We start from the raw sequence: 24,168 nt of genomic DNA, 5'->3' as shown, positions 1-24,168 counted from the left end.
TCACCTCAGGCAATGAGAAACGGTAGCTGGGGAGCAGGTAGGACCTGGAGATGCGGGATAGAGGCACAGCTCAGAGCAGACTTGGGGGCAGGAGAAAGGCCGACAAGGGCTTGGGAGGAGGGTAAGGAAGCCATGGCATTTCAGGAGAAGTAAACACAGGGCTGGAGTCCAGTGGGGCTGGAGAAGAGAGACCATGAAGGAAAGAAGCAAGAGCAGGCATGTCCCCCCTCATGGGCCTGCCCCGGGTCCCCCTGGTGTTCCAGATAGTTCAAGAGGCACAGCCAGAAGCCAGCTCAGCTTACATGATGAGTGTGTCATGAGAACTTGATGAATTAACGCCCCATTTGACCTTGAAAGTCATCAAAGCCGCCCCAAAGAGCTCTGACTTCAGCCATTGGCATCCCAGCCCACCACCCGCATCAGGGCTAACGGTCCCGCCATCATTGTCATAGGACCACTCGCACCACACTGTGACCATTACCATCATCCTAGTCTCTGGCCCCACCATCCCCCAGACACCCCAAACTGCAGCCCAAGGGCTTGGGGGTGTTGGGAAGCAGGACTTGAGTGAGGCCTCCAAGCCTATCACCTATAAACCAACATTCTCAACAATTGTGCCCCTAAGGAGACATTTGGCCCTACCTGGGCACATTTTTGGTTGCTACCACAAGGGACTACTGCTGGCATGTAGTGGGTAGAGGCCAGGGATGCTGCTAAACATCCTATAACGCACAAGGCAGTGACCACAACAAAGAATTATTTGTTCTAAAATGTCAGTAGTGGCCGGGAATGAGAAAGGCATCCGTGGGTCCCACGGCCGCCACTCTGGCTCTACCTGTCTCCGGCCCTCATGCTAAATGCTCACAACCCACCTCTGGTTCCTGCACAAGAAGTCATCTGTGCCACTCCAACTCTTATCGCTCCTACCTCCTGGCCGCATACTTGTGTTAAAAAGTCAATAAGATGAAAAGTGCTTTGCGGCCACCCTCGCCGGGGAAAACATGCAGGAACAATTGGTACGCGGAGCACGGGGCACACAGGGACTGAGGTCATGTTTGCCCAGGGCAGGGGGCAGGGGCTGCCCTGGATCCGGGGGTATAAAGGGCGAAGGAGGGCTCAGGCCTTCACTTGACTGCAAGTGCCCGACTTGGAGTGGCCTTTGCTCTGCGGCCAGTTGGGAACCGGCACCATGAAGCGGATGGTGGCGGCCTTGCTCTGCCTCCAGCTCCTGGAGGCGGCGGTGGTCAAGTGAGTTTGGGGTCTGGCTGCTGGTGCAGGAGTCCGGGCGGGAGATGGGCCTCCGTGAGGCGTGGCCTGGTCAGGGGACACCCCAGCTGCTTCGGCTCCAGAATCTCTGCCGGGGCAGGACGGGAGTCACAGGTGGGAGAAGGTGCAGCCTCTGCCTTCAGGGAACTTCAGTCAAAGGCAGAAAAGAAGGGCCTGGAACAGAGAAGAGGTGTGACACTGCCCGAGCAGCCCTGGGACGGCGCTGTGGCTCCTCCCACAGAAAGGAACAGTGATCTCTGGAGAGGGAGGCATTTGCTGAATCTTCCGGAAGGCCCACACTTACTGGGCGGGTGGCACCATCGTCTAAGCGGAAACATAAGCGACGTGACCTCTCTATGCTGAGGCGTCAGGAGAAAGGGAGGGCGGGGGCGTCTCTGGGCGTCAGGGGGCTGGGCCGGCGGATTCCCTGGGTGAAGAGGGGCTCCTCTCAGAAGCTCCTGTAATGGGCAGGCCCGTAGAGGTGGTTAGAGAAGCTGTCAGCTCAACGCGAAGGGGTCAGCAGGGACTCTCTGGAGAACGCAGGGTCCTGAGGGAATGGGGACTGAGACAGGAAAGAAATGAAAGAAGCAGGAATGCAGGTGATGCGGGTGGGGTGGCCCACAGACGCTCCCCAGGCAGGTCTGGGAGGAAAACCTGGGTGACACGGGAAGAAACCCATGATTCCTGAGTCCCGATTCCAGAGCGGCTCTGGCTCCAGAGCACCAGGCCCTTTCCCCAGTGTGCCGGCCAGACATCTAGCAGCAGGGCCGTGCCAGGACCCTGCCTTCTCAGTCCCAGCCTCATGCGGTGCCCCTGCACGCACAGCCTGTCACACCCAGCTGGTGCCAGGTGCCCGGGGGCCGCCACAGGAGAGGGCTCTCTTTGGGGTGACGTTTGCCATCGGGAAACCTTTTTAAAATGCACATATCCTGCAGAGGGTGATGCCTGAGTCCCTCTCCCCTTCCTGGGAAGGAATTTATGGGACATCTGAGAGCAGAGGGCCGGGGTGGGGTGAGGACCCTGGAGACGGGGAGGGAGCATCCTGGGGGAAGGTCATTGTTTCCTGAACCTTGGAGCAAGTCCTGAGAGGAGTTTTGAAAGAAGGGGAAGGAGAGGGGGAGAAAGAGAGAAGCAGAGGGAGAAAGAGACGGAGAGACAGAGAGGAACAGAAACAGAGAAAGGGAAACACGCAGGTACGCACAGCGACAGACACGGTACAGAGCGGCAGGGGACCGAGGTCTTCAGCTGGCGATAGGGGTGTGTGGGCGAGGCTGGGCGATTGACGGGAGGCGCTGTGGGGAAGAGGGAGAACCTGCTGACGCACAGGCCTTCTGCAGAGTCCCCCTGAAGAAGTTCAAGTCCATCCGTGAAACCATGAAGGAGAAGGGCCTGCTGGAGGAGTTCCTGAGGACCCACAAGCACGACCCTGCTCAGAAGTACAGGTTTGGTGACTTCAGCGTGGACTACGAGCCCATGGCCTACATGGATGTGAGTCCCCACCCTCCCGGGGTAGTAGCCCTCTCCCTGCTGCCAAAGGCCAAAGGGAAGGCCCGGGCCGTGAGCTGCACCCTCCCCTCTGCCCGCCCCCCACCCCCCAGCCCTACCACCTGGCCCTCATCCCCCAGGCAGAGAAGGGAGCGGCCCTGCTGAGCTGACAGCTGGGTCACAGAGACCTGCAGCCGCCCTGGGGCCCTGGGCAGGCACCGGCTGAGGGTCGGGCAAGGAGAGGGGGAGAAAGAGACAGAGAGACAGAGAGAAACAGAAACAGAGAAAGGGAAACACACAGGCGCACACAAGCGACAGGCGTGGGTACAGAGCGGCAGGGAGACCGAGGTCTTTAGTTAGAGATGGAGGGCGGGTGAGCGAGGCTGGGCGATTGATGGGAGGCGCTGTGGGGAAGAGGGAGGACCTGCTGACGCACAGGCCTTCTGCAGAGTCCCCCTAAAAGGTTCAAGTCCATCTGTGAAACCATGAAGGAGAAGGGCCTGCTGGAGGCGTTCCCTGGAGGGGAGGCCCAGCCCTGCTTCTGGAGCGGGCTGCTGGGCAGGGGCTGGTCCCTCCCTGCTCTGCCCATGGAGGACACGGGCCTCGGGTCCCTCCGGAGCTGACAGGCTGCTCCCCCCGCCCCTCCGCGCCCTAGGCTGCATACTTTGGTGAGATCAGCATCGGGACCCCACCACAGAACTTCCTGGTCCTTTTTGACACCGGCTCCTCCAACCTGTGGGTGCCCTCTGTGTACTGCCAGAGCCAGGCCTGCAGTGAGTGCCGGGCTGGGCGGGGGAGGCGCTGACACCTGCGGGGGGTGGGGTGGGGGGATTAGGGTTAGGGGGACCTTCTGTCCTGGGAGGTAGGGACTGGCCCAGGGCCACAGGCACACGCCCAGGCGGGAGGAAGCTGGTCCTGGAGCCCACTGGCGCCTCCGCCTTCCTGCTCACCAGCTCCTCTTCCTCCATCTGCGCGCCCTGCTCTGCTCCACTCCTCACGAAGTCCTCACTGGGGGTCCCCACGGAACATGGGAGAACTGGAATGTGGTCCCCGTCCTGTGCGATGTTGATGCTCACTGTCTTATGGCTGCCCTGGTCCCTGCCAAAGCCTTGGGGTTCGGGTCCTCAGGCCTGTAGCCCAAGGGTCCCCCATGGGCCCCGCCCTACATGCTCTCAGGCCCTGGTGCGGCCAGCTTGCTGACCTGGTGAGGGTCCGGGAGAGCAGGGACGCCCTGGGGAGTCAGTCAGTCCTGCAGCTGGAAGTGCCAGCGACCTGCTGGGGCAGGGAGACCGCAGGGAGGGCACAGGCCTCGGGCCCCAGAGTCTCTAAGTCAGAGGGGGTGTGGGGCCAGGGCTGGCCTTCCAATGCCGGAACCAGAACCGGAACCGGGTGGGCCACCCCTGAGGTCCTGAGGCTCCAGGATGGGAGCACAGGCCCAAGGGGCAGGGCAGCCCCCACGTGCCAGCCTGACTCCCCGCACCCTCCCGCCCCTGCAGCCGGCCACAGCCGCTTCAACCCCAGCCAGTCCTCCACCTACTCCACCAACGGGCAGACCTTCTCCCTGCAGTACGGCAGCGGCAGCCTCACCGGCCTCTTCGGCTATGACACCCTGACTGTGAGTGACGCTGCCACTCCCCCGCCCCCCCCCCCCCAAGGCCTTCGGCTCCAGCCTCACAGGCCTCAGGGTCTAACCAGATTAGACAGAGACCCTGACAAACATGGAAAAACACCGCGTGCTCTGCTGCGCAGGACGGGAAGTCAGCACAATAAGGCCCAGTCGTTCACTCCCTGAACCCCTCTGAGGGCCGTCCTGCGCAGGACCCTGAGGACACCGTGGTGAATGGGGTGACCCCGTGGGGGGCAGGTCCTGCAGTAGGGAAGGCCACTCAGAAGAGACAGCCGCTCTTGCAAGACCCGCGGGGGAGGAAAGCAGGACAGATGAGGACAGATGGAGGAGGGGTGAAGAAGAGCCTTGAGGGGTCTCTGGGGATGTCTGGGGGGTGGGGGGTGGAGTGACACTTGTCACCTCCCATCCTCTGTGCCCCTGCAGGTCCAGAACATCCAGGTGCCCAACCAGGAGTTCGGCCTGAGTGAGACGGAGCCAGGCACCAATTTCGTCTACGCGAAGTTTGACGGCATCATGGGCATGGCCTACCCTGCCCTGTCCGAGGGCGGGGCCACCACGGCGCTGCAGGGCATGCTGCAGGAGGGTGCCCTCACCAGCCCCGTCTTCAGCTTCTACCTCAGCAAGTGAGGAGCCCACCCCCCCTCCTTCAGCCTGGACAACTGGGGCTCTGTCCTTTGGGATTTAGAGGCCACCCAGCAGGCACTGGCCCCAGCACTTCTGTGCCCAGGGCTTCCCTCCTGGGCTCTGACTCCTCCCCCACAACCCACTGCTCCCCACCCTGGCCTCGGCCTCACCTCCCCTCGGTCCCCAGCCCACTCCTTTGCTCTGCGTTCCTCAGCCAGGGCAGCCTCTCTCTCTTCTGTCGGAGCTTTGCTGTGAGTGTCACTGCTGATTCTCACTAGCTCGTGGGTTCACCTGCTGCCAGAGCCCCAGGTAGCTCACTGCCGCGGACTGAATGCTTACCGCCCGGCACCTCTCTTGCACGGTCATCTGTGCTTCACCCCTTTGATCTATTGCTCTAGCCAGGCCGTGGGATGGCAGCCAGGTTCAGGTTCCGCTCCAGGCCCCCCACTAGCTCCTAACAAGCAGTTCCCCTCACCGCCAGCAACAGCAAATGCGGCCATTTACGCGGCCATTTATGGGGAGGGGCCTGGGAGCCTGCGGGGGAGCGGGTTCGAGGCTTGGAACAGACTTTCCTTCTTTCCTCTCCGAAGGAGCCGACCACCTTGTAGACAGAGAAGTTGGGGCTTACTCGCTGGGATCTGTTACTAACGTTGCCCCTCTATTCTCAACTTCTGTTTACAATCTCTCTGAGCTTAGCCTTCAGGAGCTTCCCCCAGTTCCCTCCTGTTCAGCCACCAGGCCGGCCTCTCAAGCAAACACAGCCGTCCCCCCTCCCTGCAGCACGGCCCTCCCTCCCTCCAATCCCAGCGAACACGGCTAGCCAAGCGGGGCCTGGGTCAGCTCCACCTGCGTCAGGCAGTGGGAGGGAGAGGAAAACGGGGTGGGGTTGGGGTGGGGGGTTTTGGGGGGCACACACGAGCAGCTTCCCTAGGGCAGGGTCATCCAGGAGCCTGAGGCACTGGAGATTCTGAGGGGCCCAGCCTGGGAGCCCCCATCCGAGGGGAGCCCCAGTCCTGCCCCCAGGGAGCCCAGCCTGGATGGAGGCAGGATGCTCTGGGGATGACTGGTAACACGAAGTCCTTTCCCATGGCCACTCCCTGACTCGCCTTCCCCTCTGCCTCCTGCAGCCAGCAGGGCTCCCAGGACGGCGGAGCGGTCATCTTCGGGGGTGTGGACAGCAGCCTGTACCAGGGGCAGATCTACTGGGCCCCGGTCACCCAGGAGCTCTACTGGCAGATTGGCATTGAGGAGTGAGTGTGGGGCGGCTCCGGGCGTGTGGGCGCTTCATGCCACACACCCACACACCAGTTGGGGGTGGGGGACGGAAACAGGAGACCCCCAACCCCCTTCAGGCCTGCCCCACAAAGCCACAGCTGCCTTCTGCTGGAGGTTTGAGGCCCAGCTTGGCCTGGAGAAGAGGGTGGGATGGGGAAAACATAGGAAGGGGCAGGATTTGGAATCCCAACTATTTCAGAACCTGTCATCCAACACTACGGCCTTATAGATTAGAAACCGGGGTGCGTGGTGGTTGGAGGGAGCTAATTTGCTTAAAGTACCTATCATATATCTGCAGCCCTGACTGTCAGTGTTTCTAGAACCTTCCTTGGAACTTTTAGAAGAGCTTCCATGGCCATTTAGGTGGCCCTTAAGTAGACTGGTGTGGTGGGAGGCCGGATTGACCTTCCTGGTTGCACCTGGCATGGGTGGCTGTGGCTGTGAGTCCCTCAGAGGTGGGGAAGGCTCACCCCCGAGCTGCCCTGAGCTGGGGGTGCTAAGGCCGCTCATCTCCTCACCGTTCAGGTTCCTCATTAATGGCCAGGCCTCCGGCTGGTGCTCCCAGGGCTGCCAGGCCATCGTGGACACGGGCACGTCTCTGCTCACCGTGCCCCAGCAGTACCTGAGTGCCCTGCTGCAGGCCACGGGGGCCCAGGAGGACCAGTACGGACAGGTGTGTCGGAGAGGCGTCCCTTCCCTGGGAGAGGCCAGTGGGAGACAGTTATGGTTGCTCCTGGGATCCAGGAATGGCCTGATTCTTGGCCTCCATACTTCGGGCTTCCCAAGGCCCTGGAGTGGGGAGCCCGGGGTGACTGGGCGGGGCCTGGAGCCGGCTTCAGGGGGCAGCGCCTGTGCTGAGGGGCTGTGAGGAGGCTCCGGCTAGGCAGCATTTCTTCGGAGCTTCAGCTCCTCAGAGGAAACAGGTTGAACACTTGCCAGACTTCCAAGTCAGAGCGAAGTCACTGGAGGTGGGGCCAAGCTGGTGAGGGACAAGGGGTAACTTTTTTAAAGTATTTTTTTTATTGATTTCGGAGAGGAAAGGAGAGGGAGAGAGAGTTAGAAACATCAATGATGAGAGAGAATCGTTGATCAGCTGCCTCCTACATGCCCCACAGTGGGGACTGAGCCTGCAACCCAGGCATGTGCCCTTGACTGGAATCGAACCTGGGACCCTTCAGTCCACAGGCAGACGCTCTATCCACTGAGCCAAACCAGCTGGGGCGGGGGATAACTTTTTAATCCATATGTCCCTCACCTCCCTAGGGCCAGGCCCCCTGCTCCCCCTTTCTCCAGAACCCAGCAAAGCGTTTGTCTAAGTAATTCCTTCCCATTACCTTTGGGGGACTGACTCTTTCTACAGATCTGTGTGTTTTCAAAAGACAGTTGCAGAGATGGGGCACAGATTCAATGTGTCATGAGGAGAAATTCAGGCAAAAGTAATGTTTTTGGGGTGGGAGAGATGCTCGGGTCTCCCCAAATCCCACCCCCTGTGCGGGAGTCCACAAGAGTAATGCCAGCAGTACTGACACAGACTCCCCCCTAGTGTTGCCACCTCCGGTCCAAAAGCAGGCTGGGGACTCAGGCTGGGACCAGGGGGCTGCGGAGACGGGCCGGTAGGCATCTCAGGTGGGAGATGAGACAGCCTGGGCCCTGCTCCTCTCTCTGCAGTTTGTTGTGAACTGTAACAGCATCCAGAACCTGCCCACCTTTACCTTCATCATCAACGGGGTGCAGTTCCCTCTGCCGCCCTCCTCCTACATCCTCAACGTAAGTGCTGGTCCCTGCGGGCTGAGCCAGCAGGGCCATGGTGGGGTGGGAGGAAGGCGTGGGGAGCCAGGCACGCTCGTCTCCTTACCCTGCGCCACTTCCCGTAGAATCAGTTTCCCCACTCACTGATTCCAAACCCCCTTCTCTGGAAAGAGGCTGCGAATAGTTAATAAGAGTATTAACTATTATTATTAATTAGTGGGCTTTTTGCTGCGTACCTACCAGGACGAGCCACGGTGGGAAGCACTTTGTTTATACTATTCTACTTAATTGACACGACATTCAATGAGGGAGAGACTAATTTCTATTTTACAAGTGAACAGAGAGGTTAGGTAACTCACCCAAGGCTACACAGCTAGTCAGGGTGAAACTAAAGTTTGGATCCAAGTTGGTCTGCCTCGAACGCTTGACCATCAGGACGACCTGGGAGCAGGAGGTGGGTGGGTGGGGGGCATGAGGGGAGGAGTCCCTGAAGCCCGAATTCCCCCATTCCAGAAATTCCTCCCACCGGCCTCTGCTCTGGCAACTCAGTTGGCCTGAGTCCTCAAGGACAGAGATGCTGGCTCACTCATTTCTGCATTTGCGCCCCGAGTCCCGGGCCCCAGGCACCCTGAGCCCTGGGCAGACTCCTGTGGCTGCAGTTCTTAGAGCCTAGGGAGCCTGGGGATGTGAATTTGTTCTGTTGGGACAAATGCAAAACGATGCAGATCATATGCAAATCGAGATGTGCAGGGGGCGTAGTGTCCGCAGGGAAGCCAAGGTCCCAGTGCTGCCAGGAGCTTGGGAGGATGTGTGGCTTCGTGTTTATGCGTGTGTGAGCTTCCTAATTTCCTGGGGCGCAGGGCTGAGCGTGCCTGTCCGTGTGAGTGCGATGAATGAGTGCTGTGCTTTGTCTTGTGCAGGACAATGGCTACTGCACCGTGGGGGTCGAGCCCACCTACCTGCCCTCCCCGAACGGCCAGCCCCTGTGGATCCTCGGGGACGTCTTCCTCAGGTCCTACTATTCCGTCTACGACATGGGCAACAACAGGGTGGGGTTCGCCACTGCCGCCTAGACCCAGGGCCTGGACGCCTGGGCTCCCCTCTTCCTCTCAGCCCCCCACCTTGCAGGGGCTCCTCTCTGTGCTTCTCTGGATCCAGCCTTCCTTTTCTGGTCTCTGGACTTTTTCTAATAATAAATAGTTCTTCACGTTGGTCAGCCTGTTGTTGTTTTAGAGGGTCGCTGTGACCCGTAAAGGCAGCGCCTGGTCTTAAGGAGTGGGGAGAGAGCGTCAGGGGCGAAGTTGCTTCTGCTGAACCATGTTGTCCCTCAATTGCTTCCAGGTTTCTGGGTGGGTCCCTGAGATTCTAAGAGAAATGGGGCATAAGGGAGGGCTCGGGGATGGGCCCTGTGCCCTTCAGAGCTTCTCTCTGCAGAGGGAAGACAATGGTAGCGGCATCAAGGCAGGGCATTCCTTTGTGAAGGGAAAAGGGGCCCTATTCTGACGACCCAAAATGCTCTGCTGACCTAACTAACCAAATAACCACCAGAAGTACCCACCCCCGATGTCCACAGGCATGTCCACTAGCAGTGCGGCCGGGGGTGTGGGGGGAGGGGGGGCAACAAATCTAAATCCACTTCCTTATCTGGGATCAAGCTTGCGCTGGGAGCTTCCTGAGGCATGCCGGATGCCTCGGATGCCTACGTGCACTTGTAACAGCCATGGGTCCTCCAGGGAGGAGGCTAGTGCCACCAGAACCTCTTTCCAGGGGGGCTTCTGAAGGTCTGAGCTGAGTTAAGCTGAGAATATTTTCACCCAGGGCCTGTGTTTGAAGAAGGGCTGGCCCTCAACAGTGCACAGGAGGGAGAGCTACTTAAATCACATGGGCTCTAACCAACTGAACAAGAGGCCTTGTCCCTCTAGATTCATCCCTGTCCTCCCTAGGAACCACCTAGCAAGACCCAGAGGCAGGGCGTGGAGGAGGGAGAGGGGGAGGGGTGGAGGAGGGGGAAGGAGAGGGGAAAGCAGAGAATGATGGCTCAGGACCCTGTAACTTCTTCCAACAGGGGAAGGTGACATGGAAGATCAGAACATTTCTGGGTGTGATAGTGGTGGGGGGCACCAGAAAGCGCGAACTCATGAGACCTAGGTTGGGAGGGTCAGGCTGTACATGCAAAACTCATAGTGGGCGGGAAGGGGGGGCTCCACTCCACGTCACACTTCTTTCATCCTGTCCTTCACAAGGCTGACCCCAACCTTGCCCCTTATGTCCAGAAACAGGTGTAAATGCGCAAATCAGGTGGCAAACTCCGGTTGCCGCTGGAGAGTTCCTATGGCAACAGCACACCCCCTGGGACCCTACATCTTCCCTAGACTCTTGAGAAAGAGCCTGCTCTGTGCCTCGCCTTGGGGTCAGAGAGGCCACAGGGTGCATAGTAGTGCGCTCTGGTTCGGGACATCACTGACTGAGAAGAGAAAGAAAACTTGCAAAAGGGGCAGAAAACAAGCGGATAGATAACAGGTTCCAGGTTAAACGCCAAGTCCCTGTCTACCGCCTTGGGCCCAAGGAGCGGACTACAAACCCCGGCGTGCCTCGTTGGGCCGCAACGAAGACTACGTTTCCCAGCGGGCGCCGCGGCAGGCAGGCGGGGGGGGGGCGGGGGCGGGGCGGGGCCGCGGGGGCGGTGCTGCCCTCTGCCGGGCGCCGAGGGAAGTGGGTGCGGAGTGACAGCGGGAGCTGGGGCACCGGGCGCGGGGCTCGGTGACAGCGGAGGCGGCGGCCGCGGGCTAGACGTAGGGAGCGGCGGCGGCGCCGACGGCAGCGGGAAGGGCGGACGGGGCGGGCTTCCCTGGAGGCCCCGAGCCGGAGGAACCCGGGAGGGGGCGGCAGGCGCCGCTTGCGGACCGGACACCTGAACTTGGGACAAGTTGCCGGAGCCCGGGAAGCGGGCGGCGGACGGATTGACCTTCAGAGCTAGGTGAGCGGGGCCGGGGGCCAGGGGTGCGCGGAGGGCCCGGGACCCCCGGCCCGGAACCCCCACCCCCATCGGTGGGTCCGGGACAGGTGGGTGGGTGGGGGTGCGGGCTGGGGCGGGGAGCGAGACCGGGTGCGCCGCGCCGCCGCCGGCCCGGCTGCCCGTCCAGCCCCGGGCGCCCGGCACATGGCCCGAGCGGCGCTGCCGCCGGTCCCGAGAACCCGCGCGGCCCCTCCCTTCAGGCCCGGGCCGGGGGCGGCTTCTCCGCGACCTTATGTAACCAGGCGGGAGGGGCCGGGCGGGCGCGGGCCTTCGCAGCCCGGGACCGGGGAGCCTGCAGGGGCGGGAGGCGTGGGAGTGAACTTGCAAGAAGTTTGAGGGACGGCTAGGCCCTGCGCCCGCTTCTTCTGCCCCGGACGCGGTGGGGGCGGGCGGGGCGGGGGAGGGCGCCGGAGGCGGGGGAGGTGTGCGGGGGCCGGGGCCGGACCGGCCAGGCCCGGCCCGGAGGGTCTGGGGGAGTGGGCGGGCCCAGCGGCGCCCCGCCCCGGGGCCGGGCTGCGGAGGGTGCGGGCGGGGGGAGGGGGCGGTGGAAGCACCATCCCGCCCTCCCTTCCCGTCCCCTCCCGCTCCGTCTCCTGTAGCCGCCGCCCGGCTCGAGTCCCCGGGCATCCCGAGCGCAGGCTTTTTCTCCCCGTCGCATGATTCCGCGGCCTCAGGGAGCCCCAGCCCCGGCTCATCCTCAGCGCGCCCTCCTCCTTTCTGTTTTCCCGGGAGCTCGCAGCCATCTGCCCGGGCCCGAGTACCGCCCCCGCCCTCCGCCCTCCGCCCTCCGCCTCGGCCCCGAATCCCGGAAAACACTCCCCTTCCCCGTATTCCCGGTGTCCGCGCCCCCCCCCGCCCCCCCGATTCCGGACAGCTCCTCGGCCTGGTGCGTGCGCTCGCCTCCAGGAAGGGAGCGGGCCGGGCCAGCTCGGTCCCGCCCCTCGGCCCCCTCCCCGCCGGGTTCTGGCTTCACGCACGGCTGCCCCGAGCCGCTTCGGGTTGCGAGAGCAGGTTCGCGCCGCAGCCGCCTGGCGCACCCCAGCCTCGCGCCCAGGGGGAGGGCGGGCGCCCGCGCTGCCCAGGGCTCCCCTGCCGGCTCCGGGCCAGCCCCCCTCCGCACGGAGCGCTGGCGGGATCCCGGTCCACTCCGCGTGGTCTTCCCGCCTGTCGGTTCTGCGGCCGGTTCTGCGCGGCAGTAGCTGGACTAAAGGCGGGCGCAGCGCTTTGGCTTCGCGCTGGTTCTCGGGGGAAGCGCGGTTAATTACTGCCCAACCTGCACCCCCCCCCCCCAATCCCCGGTCCTCAGCGAGGGGTGCCTAGTGGAGGCGGGGGTGGGGTGGGGGTGGGGGGTCAAGGCTGGCGCAGGCCCCCCGTGGCATCCCTGGGATGTGGACTCAGGCCCTGGCCCTGGCCCTGGCCAAGATGCCACCCGGTCTTCGGTCTTCTCTAGGGCGGCCAGGCCTGTGCGCCATCAGAAGGCAGCTCCTGGCTCCTTGGCCTATTCCCTGGAGGCCTTGTCTGTGCCACGCCTGCCCGCAGGGAGACCACAGTCTGGAAAGAGACTGCAGCGATCATTAAAGGCGCCTGTAGAGGCACTGGAAGGGGAAGGCCGGGTGGTTTTACTGTATGTGCCTCGGTTTCCCCGGCTGTGGGAAAACAGCATTTGACTTGGCCCCATTCTTTCTGCCGGCCTCCCGGCTGCTGGGAGGGGAGCGGAGCCAGAGTGCACATGAGGGCTGTTTGCAGTGACTGTTCCCGCTCACAGTGTGCAAGGCCTGTTGCAGCGGCAGTGCTCTCTGGTCTTAGCTCAGTGAGGTGCAGCCAGATGGGGACCCAGGTCTCCTGGTGCGGGGTCCCATGGAAGGGGTGCAGGGTTTGGGGCAGGGAGCATCTCCTCAGGTGAGCACTGAATCCGGAGAGAGCCAGCTGGGCTTCTGAGGGCTGATGGCCGGTGACACAGAGGGGGGCAGGGGCTGGGCCAGGGCTGGCAGGCGCCCCTGTAGGGTCCTGGAATAGTGGAGATGCCCAGTGCCCATCCCCATTGCCAGTCCGGACCCCCTTTCAGCCTCTCTGCTGGGAAGGAGGTAGGTGGGGCCTTCACCCCTCAGGCCTGGCTGCCCTTTGAGGGTCTGGCTTCTGGCCCTGATCCCTCCCGAGCTCTGTTTATGGCTGTAATTGTATCATTAGCCAGAGTTTATAGGGTTACTTAGCACCTGCCCCCACAGGGAGTGGCCCAGCCTCCCCTGGCTTCTGTCTCTTCCTTTTCAAAATCAGCTTGGTTTCTGCTGGCAGCAGGTTCCCCAACCACAGCGGCGTGAAAGCCAGGGTGGGCCTTTGTCCTGTGGACCAGGCCAGTCAGCACTTGGGGCCCAGCCTGGGGCTGCCCTGGAGATGCCCGTGGAAATGGAGCTGAGAAGTGTCCGTATCCCAGGATGCAGTGGTAATGTGTGTAATGGGTGTGTCCTCACCTGAAAAGAGATAAAAATGCGCACACCTCATGGGCTGTTGTGAGGATTCAAGAGGAGCTGTGCCTGGTACATGCTGAGTCCGTGGTGTTGCTCTGGGTGCCAGGATGCAGTGTAATTGATGGGGGTTTGTGTGTGATTATGAAGTACAGGTGTCTAAGTATGTGTGTATAGATGAATTGTGCAATGCATGTCTGTGAGACTAATAGTAACACAATATTATATTAATAGACTCTTCATCCATTCTCTTTATGCTATAACAGGACAATATTATAATAAAACTTAGTTGTCAACAATAGTTGCCAACATTTATTGTGTATTTATTTGTTAGAGTGAAGTGGGAATTATGATTTTCATTATACTGACTCAGGAAAGCTAGGTAAGTTGCCTGAAGTTACACAGCCTAGAAGTAGTAGGGATTCTAACCAAGGCCCAAATGACTCCAGAACCCAGGTTACCAACCCCTAAAGACCACTTTGGGGTTTCCTGGCATTCTCTCTTAAGAGGTGGGAACCGAAGGTGGTCTGGAACCTTCTTTTTCCCATCCAGGTTTCCCGCTCTGAGCATGAGCGGGAACTTGATGAGGCCCCTGCCCCAGGACCACACCTGTCTCTTGGCCGCTTCTCCAAGCTGCTGTCACAGGTGATCAAAGGACCCCCGCCGAGAACCTTCTTGACTCACCTGAGTTCACACAAGGCTTCCTGGGTCTCCTTGGAAACCACGGACGTAGTAGACGTCACTGTACAGTGAAGCCTGAGCTCAGTGGGCACTTGCTTGGTCAGATGGGAGAAAAGGCTGTGGGGACTGTTGGGTGGGAATGGGACAGCAGCGAAAGTCGTGAGCAGGGGGAGCGAGCCTCCCTCCGACAGGCGGTGGGGCTGGGCAGGCCCTGCTCCTCCCAGACTCGGTTCCATATCTGTGAACCTAGACCAGTGATGGCGAGCCTTTTGAGCTCGGCGTGTCAGCATTTTGAAAAACCCTAACTTAACTCTGGGGCCGTGTCACATACAGAAATTTTTTGATATTTGCAACCATAGTAAAACAAAGATGTATATTTTTGATATTTATTTTATATATTTAAATGCCATTTAACAAAAAAAAAAAAATCAACCAAAAAAATGAGTTCGCGTGTCACCTCTGACACGCGTGTCATAGGTTCGCCATCACTGCCCTAAACCACCTGTGGGATCCCCTGTAATGCGAACCTCCTACAGGTCCCCGGCAGAGGCACCCGAACAGGAGAGGCTCAGAAAGAGGGACGAGGGGAGCTGCGGCATCCACTCACCAGAGGCCGGCCTGGTGGCGTGACCAGCCAGCTTTGCTTGGGACAGAGCCATAGCTCCCATGTAACGAGCACGGGGCTAAGTGTAACCCAGGCGGGGGTCGTTGAGAGCACGGGCTCTGGGGCCAGGCTTCCTGGCTTGGAATCCAGTTCTGCCACTTCCTAGCTGTGTGGCCCTGGGCAAGCTCCTTAACCCCACTGTGCTTCCATTTCCTCACCTCAACAGTGAGGGTTACAGTAGCTCCTACCTAATGGTGCCGTAGTGAGGGCTGTGTTCATGCTCGCTGCATGTATAGAAGTCAGAATAGTGCCATGCTCAAAAAACGTTAGCTGTGATCGCCCTGGCCGGGGTTGCTAAGTGGTTAGAGCGTTGGCCCTTGGACGGAAGGGTCGCAGGTTCGATTTCTGGTCAAGGGCACATACTTGGGTTGCAGGATTGATTCCCAGCCCCGGTTGGGGCCTGTGTGGGAGACAACTGATGGATGTGTTTCTCTCACGTCGATGTTTCTCTCCTCTCTTCCACCCTCTCTAAAAATTAATGGGAAAAATATCCTCAGTTGGGGATTAACAGGAACAACAACAAAATGTTGGTTATTACCATTATCTCTTATAACTCCTCCCTCCCTCCCCCCTCCCTCCCTCCCTCCCTCCATTCCTCCCTTCCTTCCTTCCTTCCTTCCTTCCTCATTTTCAAGTGAGGAAAGAGAGGCATAGCGAGCTCTAAGAAACAAGACCTATGGGCTGCAAGTAGTTCCCTGTGTGCTTAACATCTGCAAATGAAATACCTGACACTGCTTTGCAGCCTCCATGGCCACAGTCTCCACCATTCCCTGTACCACCCCACCCAGCCTGGTCTCCCATTCAACAGGATAGCCTAGGGCCGTGGTCGGCAAACTGTGGCTCGCAAGCCACATGCGGCTCTTTGGCCCCTTGAGTGTGGCTCTTCCACAAAATACCATGTGCGGGCGTGCACGTACAGTACAATTGAAACTTCGTGGCCCATACGCAGAAGTCGGTATTTTGTGGAAGAGCCACGCTCAAGGGGCCAAAGAGCTGCATGTGGCTCATGAGCTGCAGTTTGCCGAGCTGCAGTTTGCCGACCACTGGCCTAGGGGACTTGGCAGTGACTGCAACATCTCCACCATCCCCGTCCTGCCTGTCCCTTGGGATTCCTTGAGTGGCATCTGGCCTGGTCGCTTACTTCCACTCCTGACCCAGGGCTCTCCCCTGTGCTCCTGCTGCCTGCCTGCCCCTTCTCCACTCTGCACCAGAGACACAGGTCCCCTTGGCTGCAATGTCACAGGAGGTGGAGCTACAATCCCAGCGATAGAGCAGGACCTGGGACTTGCCATGCCCATAGCAAGTGCTCTGCTGTGGGGTGGCGAGGCAGTGGGTGAGAGCAGAGGGCGGCTCAGAGGGGCGGAGGTAAGAGGCAGAGCCATTACCAGTCTTTTCTCCTGGCTCTTCAGTGTGGGCATAAGGAGAAGGAGAAATGGGGTCGGGCCGCCCCCCCCCCCCCGGCAGGCCTCCTGTTGGCTCTGACCCACAGCAGAGGTCCCAGAGTAAATGTGATGCCGGGGGCTAATCCAGGAATCCCAACTGACTCTCCAGAAACCCCTGGTTCATTCACTCAGCCCTTGTTCATGCCAGTGCCCTCTCCTGGCACCCTGTCTCCTGCTCCCTCCCTCTCTGAATCCTGCCCATCAAGGCACACCTTCCCAGGAGACCCAGGGGACTGTGCTATCCGACGTGGGCCCTGGCTGGCTATTATGATCGCCTGGGAGCTCTTAAAAGATACCATTGCTGCCCTAGCTGGTTTGGCTCAGTGGACTGAAGGGTCTCAGGTTCAATTCTGGTCAAAGGCACATGCCCAGGTTGCGGGCTTGATCCCCAGTAGGGGACATGCAGGAGGCAGCCAATCAATGATTCTCTCTCATCATTGATGTTTCTATCTCTCCCTTCTCCCTTCCTCTCTGAAATCAATAAAGATATTTTTTTAAAAATATATTTTATTGACTTTTTACAGAGAGAAAGGGAGAGAGAGAGAGAGTTAGAAACATCGATGAGAGAGAAACATCGATCAGCTGCCTCCTGCACATCTCCTACTGGGGATGTGCCCGCAACCCAGGTACATGCCCCTGACCGGAACCGAACCCGGGACCCTTCAGTCCGCAGGCCGACGCTCTATCCACTGAGCCAAACCGGTTTCGGCAATAAAGATATTTTTAAAAAAATACCATTGCTTCCGAGTCTTGGGGGGGAGGCATGAATATTTTTTTTTTTAAATCCTGCTAACGATTCTGATGCCCTTTCTCTGAGACAGTGGTTCTCACCTTTGAAAGGGCATCAGAACCACCTGGAGGAATTGTTAGCACACAGCTTGCTGGGCCCCCGCCAGGGTTTCTGACGAGCAGGCCTGGAATTCATAGGTCTGGGGTTTGCATTTCTGACAAGTCCTCAGGGGATGCTGATGCTACTGGTCCCCAGACCACATTTCAGAAGGCAAGAGCTGTCTCCTGGGCGTCTGGTGGCTTGGGGCCTCTCAGGCCCATCTCCTTTTTGACGCCAGGTCCCCAGGGGCAGGGACCACTCTGAGTTTCCTCGTGGACCTCTGAGTCCTCGTATCGTCGGGCCTCCCTTCCCCAGCCTGGCTCTGTGGCCCTGCCTCCTGTTGCACTGACCACTGGCCCGCCTCGTGTTCTTGGCAGTCTCCTCTGGGACACGTGCTCAGGGAATGCCTGCTGTTTGGTCCAGGCGGGAGGAGGTGGACAGCGAAGGATGCACTAGCTCTGAGAGCCATCAGAACATGGACGGCTCTGCAGCTCCTGCAGAAGTGCCTGGAGCCAGAGCAGCGCTACTGGACCAGGGGGAGGTGTCCGAGCCCCCCACTTCGTTGAGGCTGTAGAAAGACTCCCCATGCTATTTCACTTTTCTACCCCGTGGAGGGCAAGTGTTGGATCACTGCCTTGTATGCCTTGTTAATAATAAAAATGCTAAAGTGCACAAAAAGCAGCTCTTCCCTTCTCCTTTCCTCACCTGGACTGGAGATGTTGGGAGGGCGGGAGCATGAGGGGGGGAGGGGGGCGGTCAGTGCTCGAGGTAGGGTGTCTCCATCACCTTCTAGGGCAGCGGTTCTCAACCTTCCCAATGCCGCGACCCTTTAATACAGTTCCTCATGTTGTGGTGACCCCCAACCATAAAATTATTTTCGTTGCTACTTCGTAACTGTAATTTTGCTTCTGTTATGAATCGTAATGTAAATATCTGATATGCAGAATATATTTTCATTGTTACAAATTGAACATGATTAAAGCATAGTGATTAATCACAAAAACAATATGTAATTATATATGTGTTTTCCGATGGTCTTAGGCGACCCCTGTGAAAGGGTCGTTCGACCCCCAAAGGGGTCGCGACCCACAGGTTGAGAACCGCCGTTCTAGGGAATCCTGGGCCTCTAGGACAACAGATAGTTGGGTGACTCAGGCCCGCCCTGGGCTGCTGGGGTCGAGTCTTCCTTAGAAGCTGGGGAGCTGGAACACAGCCTGGTGGGAGGAGAGGTGGCGGCCCGCCTTTTAGCTCTGCAGGGCGAGGCAGGATGAGCTTGGCGTGAGCACAGGCGCTGGCTGTTCTGTTCGGTCTGTTCTGTGCAATAGTCCCAGTGCCCAGAGGAGAGCGAGGCACGTAGTGCGTGCTCAGTAGCCTTTGTAGAGGGAGGGGAGGGAGCGTGCTTTGAGCCCCCACCGTGTGCCCAGAAGCGAGGACACAGCAGAGGCTGTACCCCTGGCCTCTGCCCTGCACGTGGGCTGGGCATCAGCTTCACCGTCAAGACTCAAGCAGCTCCCAGCCTCACCGGCTGTGGTCCGGGTCCAGCTCGGCTCTGGTGGGGGTCAGTCTGACTCTCCCCGTACAGGGTGTGCCCCCCCCACACCCCAGTTCTACCAGTGGGGCTGTGGGGTGGAGCTCGGTTTGTTTTCTCCTGTTTGCCAAGGGAAGTCACAGCCTGTCCTCTGCCGTGTTTATAATTGCTTTGGGAAAACACCTGCCCCGGCCCCCCACCGTCCCTGAGGGGTGCCAAGTGACACATTATACTGTCCACCCCTGCTGCGTCGTGTCCCCCTCCTGGCTCTAGCCAGGTGCGCTCACAGCTGCCCCTGCCAGTGTGGCACTGGCCGGCTTTGCTGCGGGCGGATGGGGCTGCGGGGCCAGGGGCCTCAGAGGCCAGCCGGTGCTGCCCTCGCGTTGTCTAGAGGAGACCGAGGCGCAGGGAGCGTGGGCGCCACCCCAGCACCCCATGGCCTTGGTCACCTTTGGGGTCAGCAGGCGTGAAGCGAGCACTGCCTGGGCTGGCCCAGCAGGGGATGGGCACAGGGCATGGCTCCTCGAAGCGGACAGCTAGCGGGAATGTCCGTAGCCTGGGAGACAGACAGGCAGAGAGACGTAAGAGAGGACGGAATGACGTCCTCAGTCAATGTCCACGTGTCCACGCCCGACCCTTCTCTCTAAAGAGCATTCTTCCTTGGCCTGGGGAGTTTTTACCAGAGGGTTGTGCCAGCACAGTGACCTTCCTGCCCTCTGGGCGGCTCTGCCTCCCCCGGGGCCTCTCACCTGGTCCCTCTGCAGGCCCGGTGCTTCCCCCCCCACCCCCCCCCACAGACCCTTCTTCCAGGAGGGCCAGAGGCGGTTGAGTATGAGCGGGGAAGGCCGCAGGGAGGCCCCTGTGCCGCCCCCCTGCCACTCGGAAGCCCTGGGCCCTGGGGGATGGGCCTACATTGTGCCCAACAGCTCAGGCCTCTTTGGAGCTCCAGGCTTGGGCCTGGACCCAGGGCACTGCACCTACGTAACCCCGCCTCAGCGCCTTCTCGCCTTTTCCTCCTCCTCCCCCACCCCCACCCCCGCCCCGCCCCTCTGACCCTCCATCTAGTTCCACCGCATCTGGCACTTGGGTCTTTCCTGCTCTCTGCCCCCCTCTCTCCATATTCTTCATTTCTCTTTTCTGCCCCTTTCTTTGGTGTGTTCAGAGGGTGTCTGAGGCTCACCTTGCTCCTTCAGTGCCTGCACAGGGGAGTCTCTGAGGGGCTGGAGGAATGGCCCAAGGCAGGGTGAGGGGTGGGGGTGCCCAGCCTGAGGCAGCTCCCTGCCCTTGGGCAGCTAGGGGCGTGTGTGGCTGGAATGCCCTGGGGAGGGTGGGAGATGAAAGGGGTTGCCGTGCCCAGCACCTAGGGCTGAGGGGCAGCCAGGAGCCTGGGCCAGCGGAGAGCCCCACACAGACTGCCTTGGGTGTCACTGCGTCCTCCAGACCTGGGTCTGGCTGCAGGTTCTCGTCTAGTGTGCTTGGCCTAGTGACAGCGGTTCTCACAGCCAGGTGTGAGAAGAAAGGCAACTTCCATTTCTATTTCTATCTTACTCCTTTCTCCCCCTTTTTGTTGTGTAATAGATCACACTCGGTGAAAAGAGCTTTACCATATACTATCTGTAATAACTATAGAAGTGAGCATCCAGCTAGCCACCACCAGTTTGTGTGCCCGCCTTGGTCATAGCCTCCCCGCCCCCCCACAGGAGGTACCATTATTCCGACTCCCTAATAATCACTTCCTTGCTTCTCTTTATCACCTAACCACTCTCTGTACCCTTTAGCAACAGAGTTTAGTTTTGCCTCATTTTGAATTTAAAGCAGCTGGAACAACACTGGACATGCTCTTTGATGTCATGTTTTTCAGCTCAGTAGGTTCACCCATGTTGTGTGTAGCTGTGGTGCGTCCATTTTCATCGCTGTCTAGCGTTCCTCTGCATGAACTTGCTGCCGTGCGTATCTCCATCTCCTGCTGGTGGGCATTGGGGTTGCTCTCCTTTGTTGGCTACTATGGGTGATGCTGTCAGAGCACTTTTATGTGCTTCCTGGTGTGTTGGTGCCTGCATTTCCCAGAGTACTGATGGGCCAGAGGGAAATCCCAGGGCACGGGCTATGCCGTGCATCCTTGCACTTGGTATCTATCGTGTGAAGTGACTGTGCACACTGCCCAAGGCTTTCTGTGGCTCTGTATCCACGCCAGCAGTGGCTACTGGCAGCCTATGTAATGTCGGTCATGCTGGTGAGTGTGTAACAGCGCCTTAACATGGGTGTAACTTACATTTCCCTTTTCTTCTTTTTTAACGAAATACGTTTTTATTGATGTTTGAGAGGAAGGGAGAGAGAGAAACATCAGTGTGAGCGAGAAACACAGATTGGCTGCCTCCTGCAGGCACCCGACCAGGGATTGAGCCCACAACCCGGGCATGTGCCCTGATCGGGAATGGAACCAGCAACGTTTTGGTGTAGGTGCCAACACTCAGCCAACAGAGCCACACCGGCCAGGCTCCCTGCTCTCCTTTTTCATAGAGCCATTTTTGTGTTTGTCTGCTGACATACATGATATATCCATGCATTGGTATTTATAAGCAATTTATAAGAAGAGAAGCATATATTGGTGCTGCTCCAACATTTTTACTCAGAGGACTACAGATCAAAATAGTCTAAAGACAATGATAATATTGAAAGCCAGGGAGGGGGCTGATTTCTAAGTGAAGGGTGGGAGGGTGATCTTGGGAGGAGACCCCCAAGTGGCAGTGCCTGCCAGTGGGGCAGCCTCTGCCCAGAGGGTGCTGAGTCCACCGAGCACCCAGCAGCACTTGCAGACCTCCCGCCGGTACACTTGGCAGTCGCGGAGGGAGCCTCTGTCCCAGCAACTATCCTTCGATTTCGAATTGGCAGGTGTTTGTCTTTCGGGGCCTCCTAGGGCAGTGGTTCTCAACCAAGGGAGACCTTGCCTCCCTGGGGACATTTAGCAATGTCTGTTGGCATTTTTGGTTGTCATGACTCAAGAGAAAGCTACTGGAATCTAGTGAGAGGCTGGGGATGCTGTTAAATGTCTTAAAATGCTAAGGACAACCCCCAACAGAGAATCATCTGGCCCGGCCGAGATGGCTCAGTGTGTTGAGCGTTGACCTACGAACCAGGAGGTCACAGTTCAATTCTTGGTCAGGGCACATGCCCGGGTTGCTGGCTCCATCCCCAGTGTGGGGCGTGTAGGAGGCAGCTGATCAATGATTCTGTCTCATCATGGATGTTTCTCTCTCTCTCCCTCTCCCTTCCTCTCTGAAATCAGTAAAATTATATTTAAAAAAAAAAGAATTATCTGCTCCTAAGCGTCAGTTGTGTGGAGATTGAGAAACTGATCTGGGAAAAGAGCCAGGAGACGGTTTGTCACGAACTCGCTGCACTGAAGGCTCTGAGCCTCCGTCTCCTCTGGGGACAAGAGTGGCAAGGGTTGCTGCCCTCGGCCCTTCGAGGGGCTGTTGGCAGGACCGAGGAGAGGGTGGCTGTGCTGGCATGTGGGGGAGCATCCCTGCGAAGGGGCCTGCAGCCCTTGTTTCCAGGGGGAGGGCTCTCCAGCCCCGCCCCGCGCCCTTGACTGTGCTCCCTGTCCACGGAGCTGGAGGCGTCAGGTGACCGCAGGAGCCTCCATCCTGGTTCCTGCTACTCTAGGCCGCAGAGGGCTGTGGAGGAACTGCCCCGAGGCCCCAGCCTTTTGATGAGGGCTGCAGAAATAAGGGGCGCTCTGGGGAGCCCGGGGGCCCAGGCAAAACCATCTCTGACTGCCCTGGGCTGGGTGGGAGTCCAAGGCTGAGTGGGTGATAAAGATAAGAGGTGCTTATCATCCTCCTTATCTGAGGCCCCACTAGAGGGGGGGTGGGGGGAGCACACCCTGGGCGGGCTCCTCCTCACCCTCCCGTGCCCTTCGAGTATTTGCTACCCCAGGGCGGGGCCCAGGGTTGGGTCAGAGCTTGGGTCTCTCTGACCTCCCATCCTGGGGTTCACCTCACCTTAGTGGCCTCTCCTGCCTTCTCTGGGCCGGGGCCTGCCCAGTCGCCCCGCTACTACGCCATCTCTTCCTGAAACATCCCCTCACAAAAGGGCCTAGAAACCCAGGCAGCCTGAGGTGGGGATGACTGATAATAGCTCAGTGACTGGCAGCCCCGACCAGGAATCCAACCGTGACCCTTTGGTGCACAGGACAACGCTCCAACCACTGAGCCGCCCTGACCAGGGGTGTGTCTCCCCATCTTGGTCCAGGGATGTGTCTCCCCATCTTGGAGCAGGGCAGGTGGCCGGGGCCTATGAGTCCTGTGTGGGTGGGAGTGGCTGTCACAGGCTCAGGCTGGGAGGGGGCAGGGGCACTGCCCATGCCTGGAGACCCGGGTGGGTGAGATTGGAGCTGGGAGTCACTGTGTGTTGGGTAGACTTGTGGGTGAGAGAGGCCTTCCGGGAGGGCGCTGTGAGTAATGCTTGGCCACATGTGCAGCTCCCAGGGGATTGTGCAACTTCCTCTGAGGCTGAGGTGCAGGGGGCTGGGTGAGAAACAGCGCCGGGGAAATGAGGAAACTGGGGCTGGTACCAGAGCAGGGCCAGGGCCCTGGGCTCGGGCTCCCCGAGGAGCTGAGCGGTCCAGGGGGCCTCCTTCCAGGGGCCACCCTCTCTCAGGTATGAGGGTGCATGGGTGTTTGTGTGTTGTGTCTTTGGGGAGGTGGGGGAGTGGGGGTGAGCTCACAGGCTGTGCTGATATGGGGATACCTTTTGAGCAGGGTCAGGACTGGGGAAGCAGGTGGCCCATGGCAGGGGCCCCTGCCCAGGTTCAGGGGAGAGAAGACAGGGCTTCCCTGAGCCCGGGATGGTGGGAACCAAGTGAAATCAGGAGTCAGAGTTGCTGGCTGCCAGCCCCGCTCTGAGGAGCCGGGCAGCCCTGGTGGGTTGGTATTGCTGTCTGTAAGGCTAGGAGGGCTGGGAAAGGTCTTGAGGACACCAGCTATCTGGCTGGAGAGCCGTCTGAGCTCTCCCTGCCCCCTCTCCTCTTTCCCAGGCTTGTTTTGGGGCTCAGAGAAGGTAGTGGGCACGATGTGCTTAGTGCCATGCTGGCCAGGCAACAGGAAATACCCGCTTACATCAGCTTGGGAGTAGGACTGGGAGCACTGGGCCTGGGTGCGCCGTGCCAGCCTGCCTGGGTTCCCGTCCTGGCCCTGCCACTGAGCAGCTACGTGATCCTGGAATGTTACTTAGCTTCTCGGAGCCTCAGTTTCCAATTACAGCGCCCACCATGTGCGTTCGTTGTGAAGATTAAAAGAGTGAATCCATGCTATGCGCAGTGCCTGGCACCGGGAGGAAGCGCCCTGCACAGGTTAACATTTTACTGGTACATGAGCATGTTTGTGTGCAAACAGCGCAAAGCCTGCCCGGGGTTCGTGGCGATGATTTATTTATTTTATTTTCTATTACAGTTTATATCCAGTATTATTTTTTATTGGCTTCAGGTGCACAGCATAATGGTTAGACAATCACATCTTT

General features: G+C 59.2%; 2 protein-coding genes across 4 annotated transcripts in view; both read left to right on the top strand.

Annotated features, from left to right (window-relative positions):
* Positions 1–1,189: 1,189 nt before the first annotated feature.
* Positions 1,190–9,240, top strand: PGC (progastricsin; the record flags this gene model as incomplete). The annotated part of the gene is made up of 9 exons (XM_081093958.1): positions 1,190–1,248; positions 2,604–2,754; positions 3,407–3,524; positions 4,248–4,366; positions 4,802–5,001; positions 6,130–6,252; positions 6,803–6,950; positions 7,946–8,044; positions 8,947–9,240. The coding sequence occupies 9 exons, from the start codon at positions 1,190–1,192 to the stop codon at positions 9,097–9,099; spliced, it is 1,170 nt and encodes a 389-aa protein (XP_080950084.1). The 3' UTR covers positions 9,100–9,240.
* A 1,491-nt stretch (positions 9,241–10,731) lies between these two features.
* TFEB (transcription factor EB) overlaps positions 10,732–24,168 on the top strand; it is a 46,392-nt gene continuing 32,955 nt past the window's right edge. The window contains exon 1 of one of the 3 annotated variants that reach the window (XM_081094112.1): positions 10,732–11,003. The gene's annotated coding sequence lies outside the window, so the exon portion shown is untranslated. Of the gene's footprint in view, positions 11,004–23,166; positions 23,311–24,168 lie in introns of those variants that run through there. The other 2 variants (XM_081094115.1, XM_081094113.1) reach the window with 2 other exon arrangements.

Source organism: Myotis nattereri (assembly GCF_964212035.1).
Source record: "Myotis nattereri genome assembly, chromosome: 6".
NCBI classification, from domain to species: Eukaryota; Metazoa; Chordata; class Mammalia; order Chiroptera; family Vespertilionidae; genus Myotis; species Myotis nattereri.
This window is presented reverse-complemented; position numbering and strand designations above follow the sequence as displayed.